We start from the raw sequence: 22736 nt of genomic DNA on the forward strand, positions 1-22736 counted from the left end.
CACACATAATTTGAGCGGCATGTTTACTAAAAATACTTTTACATCATTTTATATAAATTTTGGTCAAATAGTTAGCAAATAAAATATTTTGTACTAAATAATGATTAAAAGTTACTTTTATTATGAAATCTCATGTATTCAAGAAAAACACTTCAATATGTAATAACTTATAAAAAATTTTCAACAATATCTTTTAAAATTGTTATCTTATTATTATCACAAAATAGTAAATCAAACTCTGTTTTTTATTTTATTATATGTTTGTGGTCGAATGGCTTATGAGTATCTTGGCCCTTTTCACATAAAAAGAACGACTTAATTTAATTTATCATACCAAATCCTAGATTTAAATAATTAACATAACCATTTACAAAAATAAAAATTTTACGCAACAACATAGAAATTTACTACAACTTTAAGGATAAACTTAAATCTCAAAATAAAGTATAATAACAATATTCTTAATATAATCATACTTAGTAAAATACGTTCATAAAATAACTTACTACCTTATTAACTAGTTTGAAGGCTAACATAAACATATTAATAAAAATTCTAAGATAAAAAAAATAATAACACTTCTAATGTAACACTTAACTCATAAACATACTAGCACTAGTTTATAACATAAATCATACTTAATATCACTAGAATATAATTTTGCGCCCAACTTCCTAAACTTGTTCAAAGATTATTAAATTAGCATACTAAAAATACATCTTGATTATACTTTCATTAAACTAACTTCCTACTAAAACATATCAACATATTTCATACTTTGCATATTATAAAGTAAATATAATGTAAAATTCCACAAAAAGAGTAGGGTAAGAAGTTATATCATACTAACACCAAGGATTAGTACTAAGTACTAATTAGAAAAATAATAAGAAATAAGGTCCTCCAAGATAGATAATAATGCTTCAAAGATAATTAATCCAAACTCCCAAAATAATGATGATCTTCTAAACTCCCAAAATAATAAAATCCAAGCTCTAAAAAAAATAATACATTAAGTACCCAAAGTAATAACCCAATAATGATGCATAATGATGATGATTTAGCTAAATAAAGAGTGTTCTAAACTCCATCTTCTTGAATTTCTTCAACTAATAATAAAGGTATTAAGGTAGTAAGATTTAAATGAATTGAAAATATAAGAAAAAATGTTAGAAAGATTTGATGATGGTGGTGTAAGTGATCTCATGGCTAAGGGGGGTATTCATAATGGGTTTGGGCAACTTTGTAGTTCATTAGATTGTATGAAAATGTATTTTAGGAGTACAGAAGAAGGTTAACTTGTGTAAGTGATTTAAAGTGTGTAAGTGAATGTGTAAGAGTTAGATTGTGTAAGTGAATGTGTAAGAGTTTGGAGTGTAGAAGAAGGTTGGCTTGTGTAAGAAAATGGTGATAACTTGTGTAAGTGATGAAAATCATGGGTTACTATAGAAAGGATTTTGGTTTATCAAATTTTTGTTCTAGTATGTATAAGTAAATATACTTTAAAATAATGAGTAAATTCGATAATGAAAATATGTAGTTTACTTAGAAAATTTTGCTTAAACTATACTTAAATTTAATAATATAAATACAACTCTTTTTTACATATAAAATAATTAAAATCAAAGTTATAAGGTTAAAATAATAAGTAGTAATGTTAGTTTAAGGAAGAAAGTTAAAACGTAAAGTTTTACAAAACTATGAACATAATAATAACATTTTACTTTTCGTACTATAAAATAATAAAATAATATTTTAGTGTTTATAAAAAGATTTTAAACAAAATAATATTTTTTTAAGTTTAATATTTGAAAGAAATTACAAAATTGGAAAATGTTTAGGAATTAAAGATAGTTTGAAATGGATAACCAAAGGATTAGAGATTTGAATTGAAAATTCAGAATAATTAATCGGAAGATTATGAATAAGAATTTTGAGTCTGTTACAACTCTTCCCCCCTTAAAATAGTTTCGTCCTAAAACTAGAACTTACCGAAAAGGTTAGGGTATCGCTCTCTCATGTCTGCCTCCTTCTCCCAAATAGCTTCCTCTACTTTGTGGTTTAACCATAAAACCTTGACCAATAGAATCCTAGAGTTTCTCAATTCTTTGACTCGGGTATCCAAAATTTGATAGGTCTCTCCTCATAGGCTAAGGACTCATCGATGTGAAGGGGTTCATGGGTTAGCACATGCGATAGATCATGAACATACTCCCTCAACTGTGAAATTTGGAGCACATAATGAACTTTTACCAAAGTCGATGGTAAAGGCAACTCATAAATAACTTGTCTAACTCTTCTTAGAATTTCAAAAGGTCTAATAAATTTCAGACTCACCTTTCCTCTTTCTTTTAACTCAAAAACATTAGTCTCATTTCCCTCAATTCTATGGATCAACTCAATAATCTCCGGATTCTGAAGTTGTGCCTCATTGATATGGTCAAGCAAAGTTTGTATGAATGGTCATTGCTCCCAAATACCGTCTAACCTCATGTTGTTTACCAATCTCTAATCTTAAACTCTGTATTTCACGGTAAAACTCCCAAGGTACAGATTCGACACTCTCTGTCTCTTCCTCAAAACATAAGATAACTTGTTCACCTTCCTAGGGTGGTATAAAATTTCAAGACATAATCCTAATAGCTCAAGTCATAGCCTTTGGCGCATGTTAAATTCCTTCTGGTTGAAGACATACCTCAAGTTTTAAAGATCCGTGTAGATCTTAAACGGTAGCCCATACAAATAATGTCTCCACAACTTCAGAGCAAGGATTACTACAACAAGTTTAAAGTCGTGCACAGGGTAATTCTCCTCACGTGGCCTCAACTGCCTCGATGGATAAGCTATGACATTTACATCTTGCATAAGTACACATCCCAAACCTTTAAATGAAGTATCCCAATAGACCTTGAATCGTTTGCTACAATCATGCACTATTAATACATGTGCAATAGTGAGTCTCCTCTTTAATTCCTCAAAAGCAATCATGTACCTCTCACTTTATTAAAATTGAATTCTTTTCTTCAACAACTCAAACATGGGACGAGTAACCTTAGAGAAATTCTCAACATATTTCCTATAGTAACCAGAAAAACCCACAAAGCTCCGAACTTCAGTTGCATTCCTCGGAATCGACAATTGGTTATCGTCTTAATCTTCTCTAGAACCAAAAAAATTCCATCCTTAGACACAATACGACCCCGAAAAAACTATTTCCTCAAGCCAAAATTCGTACTTAATAAATTTCCTAACCATTTTTTTTTCTCAAAGTTTTACCATAATCCTCAAATGTTCCTCATGTTCCTCCATGCTTCTCAAATATACCAAAATTTCATAAAAACTATAAACTTATCCAAATAAGGACGAATGTATCTCTGCATCAAATTCATAAACGTTGTTGGCGTATTTGTTACCCCAAACGACATCACTAAAACTCATAAAGTCCATAACAGGTCTAGAACACAATCTTAGGAATATCGTCCTCGGTTATCCTTAATTAATGATACCTAGGCCTCAAATAAATCATAGAAAACTCTTGAGCTCTTAACTTCTAACTAGTCTAAAATATCATCTATCCTAAACAAAGGGTAATTGTTCTTGATGGTAATCTTGTAAATCTCCCTATAGTCAATGCACAACCTCATAGTACCATCTTTAACAAAAAAAAAGGGGCTCCCTAAGGCGACATATTACGGCGAATAAAACTATCTTTTTTTTTTAGTAACTCATCCACTACTTCTTTAATTTAGTTAACTCGACTATGATAAAATGGTACAGAGTCTTGGACATAGAGATAACATCAGAAATCAGATCAATATAGAAATCAACAACTCTCCTCGGGGGTAAACCAAGTAAATCGTTAAGATAAACATTAGGGTATTCACAAACAATCGGGGTTTCATCGAGACTTAATTTGGTTTTCTCCTTACTACTAGAGATAAAACACATGCATGTATCCCTCGTCTCTATGCTTAATCATCTCAATGGCTTGAACGACATAAATAGTTTGAACAGGGGACACATATTTGTTCATAATCAAACACTCTCCTCCTTGAGTTTTAACCCAAACAATCTTGTCCTTTTAAAAAAAATCTCCACATGATGACGTCTCTACAAATCCATACCCAAAATAATATCATAAGTACCCAATTCAAACACTATCAAGTCGATAGTAGATGATGATCTAAATCTTAAGAGGAAAGTAGGAAAGATACAGTCACATAGGAATGGTGAACCGTTAAGTGAACAAATTTGGGGATCGAATTTCTGAGGTTTGAAAGACAAAGAATTTGTGAAGAAAAGAGGTAGAGATAAAAGATCGGTCGACTTTAGAATCAAAAAGAATCTGAATGGAAAAATTTTCTACGAGAAAATTGTCAAAAATAATTTTACCTTCTAACTCTTCATTCGCGTTAATTGTTATTCCAACTGTCAAATCTTAGACTCTTGAGTTAGAGAATATTATAATCTTTCGTCATCTCAAATGAAATTTAAACATGTGATCAATATCACGCCAACATAATTATAACATGTAATCTACACATGGTCACACAAGCAGAAAAGAAAAAAATTTTAAAAAAGTTATTTGGAAAAAAAAAATCATTTCAAAAAAACCCATCTTTTTTTTTAAAAATATCGGCTATCAAAAACATTCTTTTACATGGAACCAAAGTTCACATAAATTGTTTATTTGGTTCAAAGATTTAAAACAGTCAATGTAATTATATTAAAATATTATTCACATAAATGTTTAGTAACTTCTACATCTTTGATTTAAATTTAAATGTATTATTATACTGAAAAAATTAGGTAAATTGTCTGGATTATTGGATTTTTATACTAGTATGCTATATTGCTAAACTAATTAAAACCTTATTTTCTATCCTAATTTTGATTTATAAGTTTTTTTTCCTCTCATTCAAATATTATTTGATTGAGATTTTTTTATCACTTTCTCTCATTTTGATGATGTTTGGCAATTAGATTATTTATTGGCTATTTAATTTGTCAAACAGTTTAAAAAACATTTCATAAATGACTTTCTTTTAAGTTAACTGAAAAGCTATTTTTTTAGCCAAAATAAAAAATCTAGTCATATGAGCTTTTTTCATCGGTTTTTAGCATACTTTTTCTCTAATAAATAGCCAACAACGAATAAATAATATATTTACCAAATTACAAATCTCTTTATCAGCTGACTTAAACAACTATTTGAAACAATTGGCTTAAACAAATTATATCACAAACAGCTGGTTTATTAGCCAATAATTTTAGTTTGTCAAACCAACCAACGATTTCAGTTAGAAGCTCCAGCTAACAATTATTTGAAAAAAACAAACCTTCGTCTTTTATATCTTCCATTCACTTGTTTGTTTCTAATCAAAGGTTAAAAAAAAAAAAAAGTATAACCAATTTGTAGGGAAATGACAGCAAAACAGTATGAGGTCTCAAGATAATTGCTGCTAGCTAGCAAGTAGAAGTATTAATGATTCCTAAATCCTATACAATCATCGGCAAGAACGCATCTTATGCAATTCATAGAATTCAACCAGATATTAATTGTAATTTACTCATCCCTACACACAATTTTACTTAGCTTCATCATCCCGTCATACGTACGGTAGTAGGCATTGCTTACCATATAAGGCTTTGGAGTAGTGTAGTTTAGAATTACTGAATTAGTTCCTCAATGTGTTTGCGTTTAAGTTTCCTAAACCACTTACTCATCAATAACATAACTATTACAGTATATATAACATAATCTGAGATGTCAATTAAATGCTTAAACTGATGATTGAGATTTGAGATACAGTAACTTGTAACTTTCAAATAGTTAGGTTAGTGACTTAAAAACTTCATCTCATGTGTCCATTAATGATACAAATGGTACAAAAAAAATTGGAGACTTAATCCCCCAAGAGAACGAGAAGATAACCGGAGAACAATACTTCTCAACAACATGTCGACGAGTCATCTCTTAACACCTAAAAAACTAACAAATAGTTTTTATGACCAATTTTATCCGCTAGATAAAAATAATTAGTTATTCGATTAATTTAGAACTAAGTATGAATTTAGATGTATATTTTTGCAGTAGGTGGTGGACAAACACTAGTTAATAACTAGACTTGAAACTAGCTAGCTACGACAATCGGGGATTCATTAGAAATTCTGACTATTACATCATTATAAAATACAGATAAAAATTCTTATATGATATTCTAAATTAGACTACTAATCGATTTACCATAATTTGAAGTATTGTGTTTTTTTAGTTCTAATGATTATGATGTATTCTGCAAAATGACTTTGTTTGCACCAAAATGTATAAAATGGGAATTTCAATGACTTCCTAGGAATTTGATATTTTATATTTCCTCTCTTTAAGAAAACTTTCATACACTCTAATGATTGAAATCGTTAATATCTTTAATTATACACATTGAAAAATTATAAAAAATTTAAAATCAATAAAATTCGTATGGAGACGATTTTAATAATATCTCATATGATTATATTTTAATTTATAAATTAACGATAATATGAAAATTAAGTGAAATTGATGAATAGTGCGAAAGTGTTCCAATGTGCAACTAAAAAACGAAAAAAATATGTTATTTAAAAAATATAATCATAGGAATTTAGAATACCTAGAAAGTGTAAATTCCTACATTCTATAGAAATCAACGTACTTTAACCACTAGCGGTGACCAAAGTCAGATATTTAATCCAAAATAAACAGTTAGATGCCCCTGGAAAAAAGTTAAAAATTTTAAATGGGATTTTTGAAATCTAAATTTGATCAAATAATTTTTAGAAAAATAATATTATGCTTATCAATATGGGTCAGTTAAAATGTGCAGATATCAGTATTATATATCTGATATATGATATTAAATATTAAAAAGATATTCGGAAATTCGAATCTCACAAATCTAATACCTGCATTCGTATTCAAGATTCAAATTTTCAAACTGTAAATCCTATTTGAACTAGAATTCAAATTTAGTATTCTAATAATCGAATCAGATATCTGATTATCGAATTTTTGAATCATCAAGCAAATAACTTTTCTAAATTCCTATAAATTTAACAATGTAAATCAATTCTTAGGAATTAGCAATTCACATAAGAATTTACTTCTAATGTAATTATGTTAAACAAACCACCACTAAAATTATACTCCTCCTATTCATCTTATGTGTTTAATTGTCTTATTAGGTGAATGTCACCCTAAATATTTCATTTCGATTTTGAATAAGTCAACGTTACCAATTTATCCCTACTAAACTTAACTTTTTTACATCTTTACACTAACTAATCTCACTTTACACCTATAAAAATTTAAAAACTCTACACTTTTCTCTTACACATGTGGTTCCATTTAATCACCTAAAAAATAGTAAAATTTTAAATGAGACACTTAAGGAGAATAGGAAGAAGTATTTGTTATAAGACAAATTACACATGGTATTTATACTGATCTAACAGTTTATTTATTTCTTGTTAATTAAAAAATTATCATTTTAAGTTATACCAAATATAAATCTCCACACTTTTTCCTTAAACAATTTCACGTAAACGAACATACTCACTTTCCACTTTATATTGCAACACAAGTCAATAGCACAAATGTAAAGAAAAAGTAAGGACAAGTAAATTATGAATTAAGATTAAAAAATAAAAATATAAGAGAAAATATTTATGAATAAAAACTAAATATGATAGAAATATCACTCGAAATAAGGATAATATAGAGTGAAATAGACAGACAAAAATAGAAAGTCTAAAAAGCAACTCCTATGAATAATTCTTGCACGTGCAACAGGATTGAAACTTAAAGAGTCCAACAAAAACTTAGGGGAAATGATTTGAATAGGCTAATTAGTACCGCTCTCAATGGTTGCTTTTTTATCATTATTGAAATTATTTATTGCTAAAGCTTATTTAATATATTGTGGTTAATACATACGAAAGTAGATTTTTTTTTTGAATAGTCTAATTGTATATTTCATAATATTAATTTTTTATAATATTTAAATATGCATAGTTTAATATATAAATAAGTAAAATAACACATTAAATTATGTAAAAAGTCAAATATATCAAATATAATACATAATAGAATGAAAAAATATGAATGATGATTAAGTATGAAATTTCAAAGACAATGATGAATTTAATCAGAAACAAATGAACTTAGACAACGTGGTTAATCATTATTAGAACCTAATTATGTTTACTACGTTCCTAATCATGCTTATTAGCTAAGCGCCCACTGTCGGCAGGGAATAATCTTAGAATAATCTTAGTTAAAATAGCATGAAAAGTAACTACTCCATTTCAGTTACATGTTTGGGTGTTTGGCAAGGGAGTTATAATTGCGGATTTAAATTTTATATTTGTATTGAAGAGTTAAAAAATTAAAGTTAAAAATATGAATAAATTGTTTTTTCGGATAATTATCCTCGATGATGTTTTATTTTGAATTAGAATATTTTAATATTTTTCGATTTACTTTTTTAATTTGAACTAATTAAACAAATATTTTTATTTATTTTGGATAATTGTAATATTTATTGAAAAATTTTAAAATCTTGATCTTATGAACCTTTCTTCGCCTTAAAGGGAGAAAATAATTTGAATATTTATTGAATTAATGTAAAACAATAATTGATATTTGTGACATATAATCATTTGGTTATAGAATTTTAAGATCTCTCCCTCACCAACTTCAAGTCAAGACGGCAGATGAAAATTTCATATAATAATAGAAGTGCAAAACAAATCAACCCATCCATTACGTGTTAGGATGGTTTAACTCACATCGATAAATTAAAGATGGTGTGCATATTTTATAAGTTATTGGAGACCTTCTTCCCATTGCCATATAATTTTAGGATAATATATATCTCCTTGACTTATAAAGTGTATGCACCTCGTGTCTCCCCATTAACATACTGTCATTTACAATAAATTCAGTCTAATTTAACATCATCTTAAAAAAAAATTAGGATTTAGATCAATTTGGCCACTAAACCAATCAATATTTAATAGTTTGACTTGAACTTAAAAAATAAAATTAGTATTGGTATGTAACTAAGTTCATTAATCGAGAAACTTAGTATATAAAATCCCCCTAATCTAGAGTCTACACTCAAATAAAGTGTAATTGCATTCATACATGTTAGTAATAATTAAAGATCTATACAGCCATGCACGTATAGGAGCTAGGTTTCTTTGAAAACAGTCTTCAATCCACAACAAAACCCTTCCCACCTTCCTGAATTCCATTTAATTAGATGACTTAATTAGATTGAAGCAATTAAATGTGTCGTATCCGTGTTTTAGACTTTTGTTAGTTTTTGTCTAGTTTTTTTTTGTTTTTTCCTATAGTTTATTCAGTTATTTAATTTTCTTTTTATCCTCTTATTTACTTTTGCTATCATGACTCAATTACAATTATAATATATTTTATAAGTTGCATGTGTCTTCTCAAGAGCGTTATGTGTCACTCACTGTTGTTAAACCTATCTTTTGGGGGATAAATTAAGTGCTAATATTTCTCCTTGACCTCTCTCGAAGGGGACACATGTATCATGTATGATATGTTTGTTACCCCTCCCTCGGACCCTAATTTGTGCATGATATTAGGTTGATACCTATGACTTTAACTTAGTTGAACAATGTAGCAAAACAAATTCACATCAAAAGTTATAATTCTATAAATTTTATTTTCTTCTTTACCAATGGAAATATATAATGTAATTTTGTTGGAAATTTACTTGACAATGCTTATGTTCATACATGTCCAATATTCTAATTCCTTTTAATCTTCAAAAATTTATTTTCATCCATTACCACTTAAAAAGGTGGTATTAAAGGATGATTAAAAATTAATAATTTTTATTACTATTTCCATCATTTAACACCAACCAAACAAAGTGTACTGGTACAGTAGTACGTAATTCAACAAGTAGTACACCCTATGTTGCAGAAAAATAAGTACTAGTTCTAGTTGGATCATAACAAAACATAAAATCATTTGCAAAGGAGTAATTTCTATTGATCATAGATTCACAACTTGTAAGGATAGCAAAAGTTTGAGAACTTGGATTGGCAAGCTTCTTACAAGTGCTGGACTAAGAATAAGAATTCCATGAAGCAGGCCAATTCAAGATCTTAAGCCTTTTACTATGCTGTCAGGCAGCAACATATGAGCAGAAGTAACAAATACTAATCAATAGTATGGCCAGGAAAGTTGCGCAACCCAAAATTACACACCATCTGGACTCAACAAGTATAGTCAATTGAATTTTCTACCATCCCAAAAGAATCACATAAACTATTTTGTCAAATCTAAAATGACAAGCACAAGAAGAGTCTGGGAGAAAGTTTTGATACTACTGTAACTGTTACTTATCTGGAGATGTCACCTGATGTTCTTCAAACAATGCAGTGCAGAGCTCTTGACTTGAAGTACAACTTCAAATGTGGAGAGGGCTTCTTAAAATCGAGAAATCTCATACAGATTGCATAGTCCTGGACTCTAATGCCCCTTGAAGGATAGCCACAGCATTATCGTAATTCAAGAAACCCATGTACCAAAACTCATGATTGTCGACAGATATAATCTGGATATATTTCTCAGCTTGATTTACTCGGCTCGCAGAAGGGTTGACTGCTTTAAGCTGATGCAATGGGATAATTACCTAGCCAAACAAGACAGAATGCAGTTGAAGCCAACAATTTCTAGCATTGGTTTATACAAAATAAGCATATACATCTATCAGAGCATAAAAAAATTTAACAAAGCATATGAAAAAACAAATTCAGAACCCTAAGAGCATCAAAAAGCAGGATAACCTAAATGCTGAACTGCTGTGTGAATAAGCACACATAAACATGGAAAATATTATATTCTTGGTTCATAACTAGCAATCAAATTAGAAGTATCATCATCATGCATATGTGTTGTCCATTACTAAGACAATATCAAAGTTCAGCAACGGACCAAGGCCCTGTTAAAACCCATAATCTGCTCAACCTAGAAGAGGCCAACCAAGTTTTTATTCAAGGATCGACCCTTGATGAATTAACCCGTTATGCAAGTTAGAAACACACAACCAACAAACAATCACAGCTCAAACAGAAAACAAAGGGTATAGACACAAGTCTCCTCTCAATCTCCTACCTACCAAACCATAAAACAATTTTATTTGCTTTAAGATATAGATTGCAATTTCCAATTGTTACAGCAACAAGCACGAATAGAGCAAAAGCGTACAATAATTTTTGGAAAATGTTGTTCTCCTTTAATTCACTATCTTTATTCTCCCTTAGAAGGGTGAAAGTTCTACTTTCAAAATTTACAGCAAAATGACAAAAGGAAATCAACTGAAATGTCAGTTGCAGGATCCATGCAAGGTGAACGGTAGAGCATTGAAGGTTTAAGAAATAAGAACAGTGTAACAATGATTTTCTAGATGCACTGCAATACAATATTGTTATAGAAAAGCTCCTATCACATTTTTGATAGTTGTGTGGTGGAGGTCATTGTTTGTTGTGGTTGGGGGGGGGGGGGGGGTGTGTGGCAGGCAGATAGAGTCAAACATGAACAGACATGCTTTGGCTTATCCCATCTGGTTAGTATTTGCAAGCTAACCTGCCCTGCTCTGCACCGTTACTATATTTATCCATCCCACCCTCAGCCGTTCAGTCACAATTGACCAATAAAGTTACAGAAGCAATCAACAATAATTATAATACGAGTCACCTTTTTCCACTCCAGATGCAACATAACAAGTAGCAGAAGCAGCATTATCCATGCAAATACTGAGAAGCTATATGACAAGTAATAAACGCATAAGCTCTATAGGAAATGAGAGAAGCAAGTTCACAATATTAATTAACTTCATAAACAAAAGTTAGAAAGCCTTGAAATACTCCCTTGACTTATCCAGCACCATATAAAATGGGTAGGCGACTGAAGCAATCAATATCAGAGTCTTGACAAGCTCATTAGCCGGTTCATTCATCAACTTACCAAGCAGACAATCCATAAAAGCAATCAAGACCTAATTGTAGTCCACATTGGCATATCTCATTTGAGATTACTAAAATGACCACCATTTCACCATCTTAAAATAAAATTACCTTAATCTTATAGTTAGATCTATGCAAAATGCTAATAGTACATTTGATAATTCAACGTTTCTAAATCCTAAAAAAGGCAATATCAGAAACAGTTCTTTACTTTGCATCATTAAAAGAATTAATTTAGGTTCAGAATAAAACTTTCAACAACTTTAAGCTATCCTACATTTAACCAACTTAAAGCTATTTTCTCCTCACAATATTTATAGTCCCATCACATATACTGATATACTTCATATCAGTGAAACATAGGAGCGCTTTCAAAATTCATTGTACTCCTTAATTCATTGTACTCTGCAGTTCTAGAAGAAATTAACCTATACATGGAGAAGCTCCATGTTGCATGTTATCTGCTGAGGTCATATGACAAAAACCAAAGATGAAGTAATGCTAAGTTAGAGAGATGTGGAAGCAAGCGTTGAAAAATACCCTAAAAGATAGATTTTGAAACGAAAATACAATAAAGGGTCTCAAAGTCGCACATATTGAAGGCAAAATGAAAAACGTTTACGTTTATTCAATTATGAGCAAAGACCAAAAACACACCACCTATAAAATTAATAAGTTAAAGGTTATGAAGGTTCGAAGAGGAAGAGACAGACCAAAAATGATGTAGCTAATGGAAATTAGATATAAAGAATGACATGAAGAGTTGAAATTCGCATGAACATATGGCAACAGATGGAAGAAACTATATTTAGATGTTCATTGAAATTAATTTTATTGTTAACAGATTAGTATTAGATAGAGCAAATTATAGTATAATCTTTGCTAGCTATGCTTTTCCACGTTGATTTGTTTTGGTCCCATCATCCAGCCTCACATTGTCAGTATTAAGGTTTTAGCCTTATTGTTATTGCATAATTTATACATACAATATTAAAAATGATGACTATTTAGAGAAATGGATACCTAACAATCATTCTAATTTGACTTAGCTGGGAAAAAATGAAGTTCTAAACTTCTGTTTGATCGTATAAAATTATGACTACACTATTATGTCTAAACCCATACACAAAAAAGATATCATCAAAGATCCAAGTATCCAACTATAAGAAAGTGTTTATCCCATACTCTGACTACTGTACTTTCCTCGGGCACAAGTTGATGGGAGTAAAGAACATCAAAAGTAAAATTTTCAATATTTGCCTTAACTAATGATTATCTCTCAATCAATAACACATGTAAGTTAATAACAAATGTAAGTTATTTGGTTACGAATCAAAAAGCAAACCGAACTGCATTTACCATTTGGTTTGTTTAATATTTTAATTTAACTTTTAAATTTAACCATCCTTTTTATTTTGCAACCACCTTTCTTTCTCAAATTTTTTGACTATATCCTTGATCATAAAAACTCATTTAAACTCATCCAATCTTCCGTATATACTAATATCGTGATGGTAAAGAATCACATTGTTCAAGCATTTTCTTTTTTCTGATTTTTTCCATTTTTCCTTTATGAAATTGTTCTTTATTTGTATAAATATGTTATTTTACTTTTATATTATTAATTATAACATTTAATTATTAATTTATATAATCATGTTAACTTAATTTTGTATTATTAATTATTATGGTGCTTAGGTGACCATTTGGCAAAATATAGAGGCACAAGAGGTACAAACCTGAAGTTTAAGTCGTCATTCACTTTATCTCGCTCATTCTCTTCCTTTCTCATTCTCTCACCTCCTCTCCTCTAATATTTTGTTGGAAATATTTTGTTCTTCCATCAGAAAAAAAGACATAAGAAAGGAAAGAGAAAGAAGGGAGGAAAAGGATGGAGACGAAGATGATGAAGGTGATTGTGATTCTATGGTATGGTCTTTGCATTCTTTATATTTCTCATTCCCTCGTCGGTATTAGATTCGTTTCCTAAAACATTCAACTGGGGTTTCATTACCTTGATTTTTAGTTTAAAAATTAAAGGAGAAAAAGAGGATCAAATAAGGGTTCGGTGTAATGGAGAGATTTAAATCCCTCAAGTCATATGAACTACGAGATTTATATTAGAAAATATGCGATAGACAACTTTAGCAACCAGTAACCTATGCAATTACCTGTATGTCCTGTCCATTGCTGTAAGCACCATAGTCCATATCAAACAAAAATTCTTTTTATTTATAGTGATTGTTTGGTACTGCTATGCAACAATTTATCGTATTAACAAGAAGCAACTTCCTAGTTCCTACCAAAAAAACCAATACCTGTCCTCTTCTCTACCAGTATTTTATCTCCCCCATCGTAACCCTCTTCCCTCCACCCAGGGCAAAAACAATTATAGCAATCATACAAGAAATGAAGTAAAAAAAAAACCAGTATGATGGAAAATTAGTAGTCACCTTATAGTAACTCCAGTCAGTCTGATTGTCATTTTTGTAAGGAAGTGGATTATCACTGCAAAAGGCCAGCTTGGCTGTAGAAACATATAATGTTCCCATCACTGGTCCAGCGGAAGTAGACAAGTAACAAGCATAGGAATCCTGGAGCACTTCCTCAGGAACTGTCTCAAATGTTTGACGAAAAATCTTTTCATAGCCTCCCTCAGCTAGGACTTTAGTGCTGTGTACGATTCTTCCCATAGCCGCATCAGCAAAACTAGGATTTGTTTTCACTAACAAAGATCACAAAAAACAGAATGTCAGGGTAGAACTGGCATTTCTAAGACAGTATGCATTTAGCATTTGATGTATGATATATATATTAAGAAGAGGAGGAGTAGCAAGAAATTGCCGCATATGTCTTTAAAAGTAAGAAGATACCTAGATGTTTTGTCAATGTATTCATGTCACAGGAAATAAAAGATTACCAAATGTTCAGATTTTTAGAAAACATAAACATGTTTATGTGGCAGAAGTTCAAAGGTGATTTCATTAGAGATGTTCACCAAATATACATGTAGGATGCAAATGAAACAAATTACTCGTTTTCAAACAACGTTGTAAATCCAAAACTAGATCACCATCAACAACAATGCCAAAGCCTTAATCCCAACAATATGGGGTCAGCTACAAATATAGATTATCATCATTAATAACAAAACAAAGGGCTTGAAATTATCTAGGTAGATTGATTAATATCCAAAACAAGGTCGCATCTTATCATAGTGACCGATTGGTAAACGTTATTTAATCCACTGAATCCATACTCCCTAGTCCCTACATTATATAGGTCTACAAAAGTTGTGTTTTAGGCTGGCTCAAGGGTTATCTAATGATCTCGACCAATATTTGGTGGTATGACAATCACATCAAACTCGATCACCATGACCATTACAACAAACATAACCGATACATTTTCGCACTTTGAGCTCACTAAAAATCTTCTCCCGCGATGTCCTTCATTACCCGCTGGATCCAAATCATTTATGGTTAAGAAGCCCACTAAATATCTTCACTTTGTTCCCTTTCAACCTACTAAAAGGGAAAAACGTACACCCTCAAGCTTGGAAGGGAGTTATGACATGCACCCCACCTATATAAAAACATAAATATATTGATAAAAAGAGTGTCTTCCGCTTGAGGGCCCATACAAAAATCTTAGAGAGCATATTAATATATCCTATCAAGGTCTCTTAGCAGCTAGCTCCTACTCCTTCTATCCCACTCATTTACTACATTTGTCTTCATAATATGCGAGCTTTTAAGGCATAACAAAGAAAAAATGTGTGGGAACAAAGAAATAGTAATTAACAATATAGATAGTTGTGGCCACATCTTGATTTTTTGTCTCAACAACACTCTTAAAAAAATTTTCAATGACCTCCCTAATCCCAAAAATGCTTCCAAGTGTCTTACTTTAATACTTATCAATCAACTAGGTTTTCAAATGTATCATCTAATCCAAAAATTAAGACATAGCGAAGTGCCACTTTATTCTAGATCTTTTGCCACATTGTAAATTGTCAAAAATAATTACATGGATTGACAATTGACATTCAATGCTTTTAAACAAAAAATCAAAAGGAAGGTAAGCTCCATTTGGTAAACTTTTGCTAGTCACAATATCTTCATGCACCACTAAATTGAGTAACAGCATAAATATTCATAAGTGATTCAGTCAACCTTTAACAGCTCCATAAAACTGTAAAACACTCATTTGAGTCATTTCTAAAACCCAAATAAATATAGAACTATAAGATTGATCCTCTTATTATTATACTGTTGAGTGCTAAGTCAGAAACCTAAGATGATGCATTGTTTTAAGCATCAACATTTTCTGGTACAAAACCAAATTTGATCTACAAAAACAAAAGTATTACTCCTGATTTCTCTATCATTACTTCTTTAGTGATTTTTGCAGAATGTGCGTAAGTAGCTTAATATGTAAAATTTAATATATATCATTTAAGAAAAGGATTTTGACGTTCCACATAATTCAAGGGAATCTGAATAGGACTATAAAGTTCATTAAGTCGAGTCAAAACTTCCAAACTTATTTCGCTATACAAAATGGTCTGCCTTTTTGTTAAAAAAAAGGAACTTTAAGCAGATCATATAAACATTCCATGCTTCTCAAGGTGGAACTCATAGCCAGCAAAGGCTATTAAAAAATTTTGTTGACATTCACTTTAAGACCAACTTCAAGCTGATGCGGTTTACGATTACCACACAGAACACAAGCTAGCTTATTTGTTCACACAGGCAAACAGAGCACAGGGGCCAAATTAAGCAAATGAAAAAGCACTCAGCTTAGAAAAACTATGTGGCCTCCTGTTACGTAAATTCAACAATTTGACAACCAACATTCTCCCTCCCCCTCCCTTTTCATCTGAAAGCAACAATGCCACCAAAAAAATATATTAAATTGAACTAAAAGTGGCTTTCAACCCATTGTGATAAAAGACCCAAATAAGAGTAACTAAATTTGGGATATATGCATCACCCAGATATGTAGCAAACCAAACTTTTGAAGGATCTCTTAGGGGTCACGTTGTTTGTAATACCAAACCATAAGATTTACCTCATCCTTGCCTTATGTCTCTTTGCTTCAAGCTTCTAGAGTTTAATCCCAAGACAGACTAAATGGAACATGCAAAAATCTATATCCCTTTATCGAAGCTTGCAGTTTTCAAAAAGAGTATGTTTCCACTTCTCTCCACACTAAACAGAATTTCTTTGTGTATAATAAAGTCTAAAAATTCATTTCAACTAAGGCTTGCCAAGTGAGTTGTGTGCAAACATTCCAGACACTTCATTCAATGGACAACTAAAAAATAAGCAATTGGAAAGGGTGTGTCGTTTAGCATTCTCATGCAAGATTTGACCTCCTTCATATTCCTAAACAATCAACAATACATATTGGCCTGTAGAAAAGCTCTCTGGTTTAAGAAACCCCAAAAAAACCTTTCCGGTTAAAACCTAACATGTCCATTTCATTTACTTATTTTGATACATCAAAATTCTGGTTCCAGAAGAACAAAATTACAAGAATTAAACTTATTCTCATCAGTGGTGTTCCAATCAATCATATTAAATGCCACATGACCTTAAAACCTTAATGCTATAAGCCTATAGATTTTCCTTGCATAAAGGTCACTATTATTACACCTTAACCATATTAATAAAACTTGCATTTAGATTTCATCTGTTCCAGAATTATGGCTCATCCACATTCGAATTCAACCTAAATTATTTCCCAATATTTATCTTTCAACTGCTGTTAAATTCTTAAAAGCCAAGCATTCGTGCAAGTATTTGACAAGTTGGAGAAAGTACCAATCGTGCTCCTATCAATTACAATCCTTCGTAAAAGATCTAGATTAAAATCTCCGAATTTTGGCTTGTACACAAAATGTAACTCAAACAATGTCGGAGTCCTATTCCAAATAGAAGGTGTGCATGAACCCCAATAATAGTTTTGACGAATTCTATCCATCTACTTCCAAAAACTAAACAATTACCTCAAACATTTAACAAAGAATGCATCCCAGTCCAAATAGAATGCTCCAATGAAGTGCACAAGAGATAGCACCAAAGGTCCAACACAGTTTGAATCAAATAGATGGGTATAAACGTACAACACCGCCACATCAATTCAAGAAACATTGCATCAAAAATTCAATCCTATTATATTTTAAATAACCCAACTTTACTAAACTAACTGACTCTTATTATACGAGTTCCTTCATTTCTTTTTAACCGCAACGCTAACATACAATCATAATCATTTGCACTATTGTAAATGCCAATTTGAAAAGAGATAATAAAACACAACCAAATTAATTAGTTTAGTAAAGTTGGAAAGATGTAGCAGGTCTTGCTAGCAAAATACGAAAAATCAAGAAAGGGTGAAAGAATCACACAATGTTGCCAGGTATTTCCAGCATAATCCTCAGCTTTCTTAGCCGCATCCTTGACATTTCTCCCCCATCTTCCCAGAACATTTTTAACAGTATCCATCCTTTCTGTAAACATAAACCACAATCAAATACTCAAAATCATTCAAATCAAAACCAATTAAAAGAAAATATTTCTTGAAAGAAAAAATCATTAATATTCATGAAGAAGCTGATCATACCTTTAAAAGAGGGGTTAGAGGGGAGAGAAGGAGAAGTATAATGGGAAACGTAAGGGTTAGATCCAGTAGAAGTATCAGGATCGATTGAAGGCGTATAAGTAGACTCAGATACCAATTGTTCGCTCCATTTAACCGATTTCGGAGTTTTCACTTTCCCTTCCGGTGATCCATTAGCGTCGGATATGGCGACGGTGGTAGTTTCTGAAGAAGATTTTGGTTCTCCTTCGAGATCCTTCTCTCGATTCAATGATACTTCCTCTAATGGTGCGGGTTCAGTTGAAGAATCGACGGATTTATTCGATTCCATGAGGAAATTTGAGTTGGAAATTGGGGATCAAGAGAATTGGTTTAAGTTGATTTGCAGGGAAATGAAATGAGAATACCGGGGAATTTAAGTAGCTTCTTCCCTTTGGCTTTCCCACTGAGTAAAATTTTCTTCAACATCTTGTCGCACAATTATCATTTGGTCCTACTTTCTTTTCCTTGGTACAAGAGTTGACCATATGTCTATAATACACCATGTCTAATGTACTTCCACCCTCACGTAACTTTTGCAACAACTATATATTTATATATATCAAAAACTTGAGGAAAAAGGTAAAAAATATTAGATGAGAAAAAAAATAGATAAGTTGAATAATTGAATGATAATTTACAAAAAAGAGTGTGGGTCGTTATTGTCTAATGTGTATGTAAAATATTAGTCATAAGTTATTTTGGTAGGAAACTATCTGAATATTAAATTAATGTTGGGAGAGATTAATAAGATTACGAGATTTGGCAGCATTTGCCTTGGAAGATTGAAGAAGGTTTGAACGTGCATTAAGAGTATTAGTGCATGGGAAGGTCACGTGCGATTGGAAGACATTTGTCCATTGTTGAAGATTATTACAAGCTAGTGAGACACGTGTTTATGAAAGAGGCAAAGAGTGTCATTTAAACTAGAGGAAAAACCACCAAAACAAGGGAGAAATCAACACATCAAAAGACAACAATAGTGGCATGTAAGGGAATTTTGGGGATTGATGAAATAACGGAAGGAATGTTCTACATGCACAATGATGGACTATAAATACACTTCAAGGGGCACATAAATGATGTAACTAAATTCTACTATTAAGAGATACAAAGAACTCTAAGTAATTTATTGCTAATTAAGGAGTTATTACAACTAAATTTCAAGGACCCACATTGATTTTCAGCAGAACATTAATAGCACAATGATAAATCTAAGAGAGTAATTACAATTGTTCTAATTAATCTTCAAAAGAATATTTGTCAGATATTAAATAAACATAAAGACCTCACATTTAAATAAGTCCTAATTAATAATCTACCTTGTAGCCACTGTGCTCCTAGAGGGACCTATTAGGCAATTTGTCCCAGACTAATACTGACTTGGGAGTCGGAGTGGGTCCCCAATGGGCTCTACTAACCCCTTGTTGCATTTTACAGGCACAACCATCTTCTCAGGTGATCTTACAGCATAGCTTGGCAAGATAGCAATGACAAGCTTGCATCAGTATTAACTCTTGATTAATGATAAATCAGGGGATTAAGCTCTTAATTAATGGTCCTACAAAACCAAACAAGAACACCTAACTAGCTTATTAAAACTTAGTCGTATCCTATTATCATGAACAAAAAATCAATTCTCGTAAGGGTATTTCTTGCTCAGCAACGCGCTACACTTCTTAGGCCTCGGCGTAGTGAAAAATATGCAAAAGTTGTTAGGTTGTCGTCCAGAAGTGATGCGCCACATGTCCAGAGTGTGGTGTCAAATGCGCAAGGGCAATATGATTTGAGCATATGAAGTTAAGTAAAATCAAGAGCCTTAGGTTAAGAATTGAATCTTCGAAAAGTGGTAGCTTGACTTGTAGGTTTTTAGAGCTAGTGCATATCATGAAAATGAGGAAGATTAACATTTTATGTCTACAAGAGACAGTTTAGGGTAGAGATAGGGCCAAAACAATAGCCAATGAAAGGCATGAATATAAAATGTAGTGCTCGGAACAAGATAGAAACCGGAATGAAGTTGTTATTATGGATAAACGAATATCTAAGGCTATGGTAGAGGTATGCAAGAAGAAAAATAGGATTACAAAAGATTTTGAATAGGCACGTAAAGAGATTTTGAATGTCATAAATGCCTATGCGCTACAAGTGAGAATATAGGAATCAATAAAAATATTTAAGAGGATCTCAATAAAATAGTGCAAAACATACTAATAAATGAGAAGTTCTAGATCAGAGATGATTTGAATTGGCACATAAGGTTATGTCGCAATTGTTATGAACACAATTATAGAGGTTTTAACTATGGAGCTATGAATACATAAAGTAAGTCCATTTTGAATTGTGCACTCTTATACGATTTTTTGGTTGCTAACACATGATTCAAGAATAGAAATAACCACCAGGTGATTTTTATAACTAGAGTACATGTAAACCAAATGGACTAATTTTTTGACAAGGATGATTGATAAAGGTAGTTACCTAAACTGTAAGGTTCTCTCATGAGAATGTATAGCCACCCAATAAAAACTCCTTATCTTAGATGTTCTCCTGATCTAATCGGGTAACATGTTGTTTTCACTATTTTTGACTTAAACGTAGTATTTTTGGGATTTTGTATAGTTAGCCTTAGGCAAATTATAAAAGTTAAATCTTATTACTGGAATCCACCCTATTCTGGAGCTTTTATTAAGTTCAATTATTTTCTATATATCTTCTATATGTTAATCTTTGATTATTTCAATTTTACCATGCTTCTTTGGAATTGTGCTTGTTCATCAATTTATGTACGTCTAATTTTGTTCTAGGGGTGTAGGGACGAAAAAATGTTAGATAAGATTTAAAGAATATTAGGAATTTAAAAAGTTCTTAATTATGGTTTTATTACGTGCTTATAAACACACGTTAGGCTATAATTGATGTCCACTACTATGATTTTATTACGGAAAATTGTTAAAAATAATTCTAACTATTGTCTACTAATTCAAAATAAACCTCTCTTGAATAACTTAAAATAGACCCAACTATTATAGTTTCCTTCTCAAAATAAACTTAACCACTGTTAACCAATAATAATAGGTTATTTGATCGAAAATACAAAAAAAAAAAAAAAAAAAAAAAACCTATCCCACCCCATCACCACCCTCCCCCGCACCTTAAAACGTACCTATTGTTCACTACTATGATTTTTTATCGGTGCTGGGGAAGGGGTGCGGTTAGGCTGAGAGGGGGTGCTTGAGGGGCTGCAGGGAGTAGGGGGGTCGTGTTGGTCTATAAGCAGCAAGATTCAATAGTCGAGATTATTTTGAGTTATTCAATAGTGGAGTTTATTATAAACTAATAAACAATACTTAAAATTATTTTTTTGACTAATTCTGCTTTTCATATTTGCAACTGTTCATTAGATTCACTAACTTAAAATAATTGTTAATTTCCTCATGATTTTATTACTTTTTAATTCTTAGTTTTAGATTTTGAAATATTTGATTAAATGAGAATGGAAGCTTAATTATTCTTACTTCTTAAATTGGATCTTGGTGAAACTATGTTCCATGAGGTTTTGATTCATTCATGTTATCATTATCATCATAGTTCTTTAATTAGATTAAATTTCTATTAGGTAATCTCTATTGTAAGCTTGTTACTTCCATTTTTTAACTTTGTTCTTAGCCTTAGAATAAATGATGGTGTTGAATTTGATTTCAATTACAATTATGCTTGACTTGTGTCCTTAGTTTTTGCTAGTTTATCTTCATTATGTAATCAATTTAAGCTTTGCTCATCTTTTTGGCTTGATTTGTGAACTATTATTTTGAATGAAATTTACTAATTACGTTGGCATTGTTGGATTATGGGCGAGAGTCAATTTTCAATGATAATCTAAGTCTAAAAATTGAATTATCCCCAACAGAATAGGTAAATAGTTCGGTTGAAAATTATAAATATGACACTCTATGTCCTTGAATATGTTTAACTCTGTTTCAGTAATGAAACGAGGAAGTGCAAGAGACACTTAGAATATCTGAAGTGGAAGCGTTATCAAAGTT

General features: G+C 31.2%; 1 protein-coding gene across 1 annotated transcript; it reads right to left on the reverse strand.

Annotated features, from left to right (window-relative positions):
* Positions 1–9924: 9924 nt before the first annotated feature.
* LOC130807750 (GLABRA2 expression modulator) lies at positions 9925–19180 on the reverse strand. Its single transcript, XM_057673071.1, has 4 exons — positions 18676–19180; positions 18461–18562; positions 14499–14770; positions 9925–10712 (listed from the first exon to the last, which is right to left on the reverse strand). The coding sequence occupies exons 1-4, from the start codon at positions 18980–18982 to the stop codon at positions 10524–10526; spliced, it is 870 nt and encodes a 289-aa protein (XP_057529054.1). The 5' UTR covers positions 18983–19180; the 3' UTR covers positions 9925–10523.
* Between the last annotated feature and the right edge of the window lie 3556 nt (positions 19181–22736).

Source organism: Amaranthus tricolor, chromosome 3 (assembly GCF_026212465.1).
Source record: "Amaranthus tricolor cultivar Red isolate AtriRed21 chromosome 3, ASM2621246v1, whole genome shotgun sequence".
NCBI classification, from domain to species: domain Eukaryota; kingdom Viridiplantae; phylum Streptophyta; class Magnoliopsida; order Caryophyllales; family Amaranthaceae; genus Amaranthus; species Amaranthus tricolor.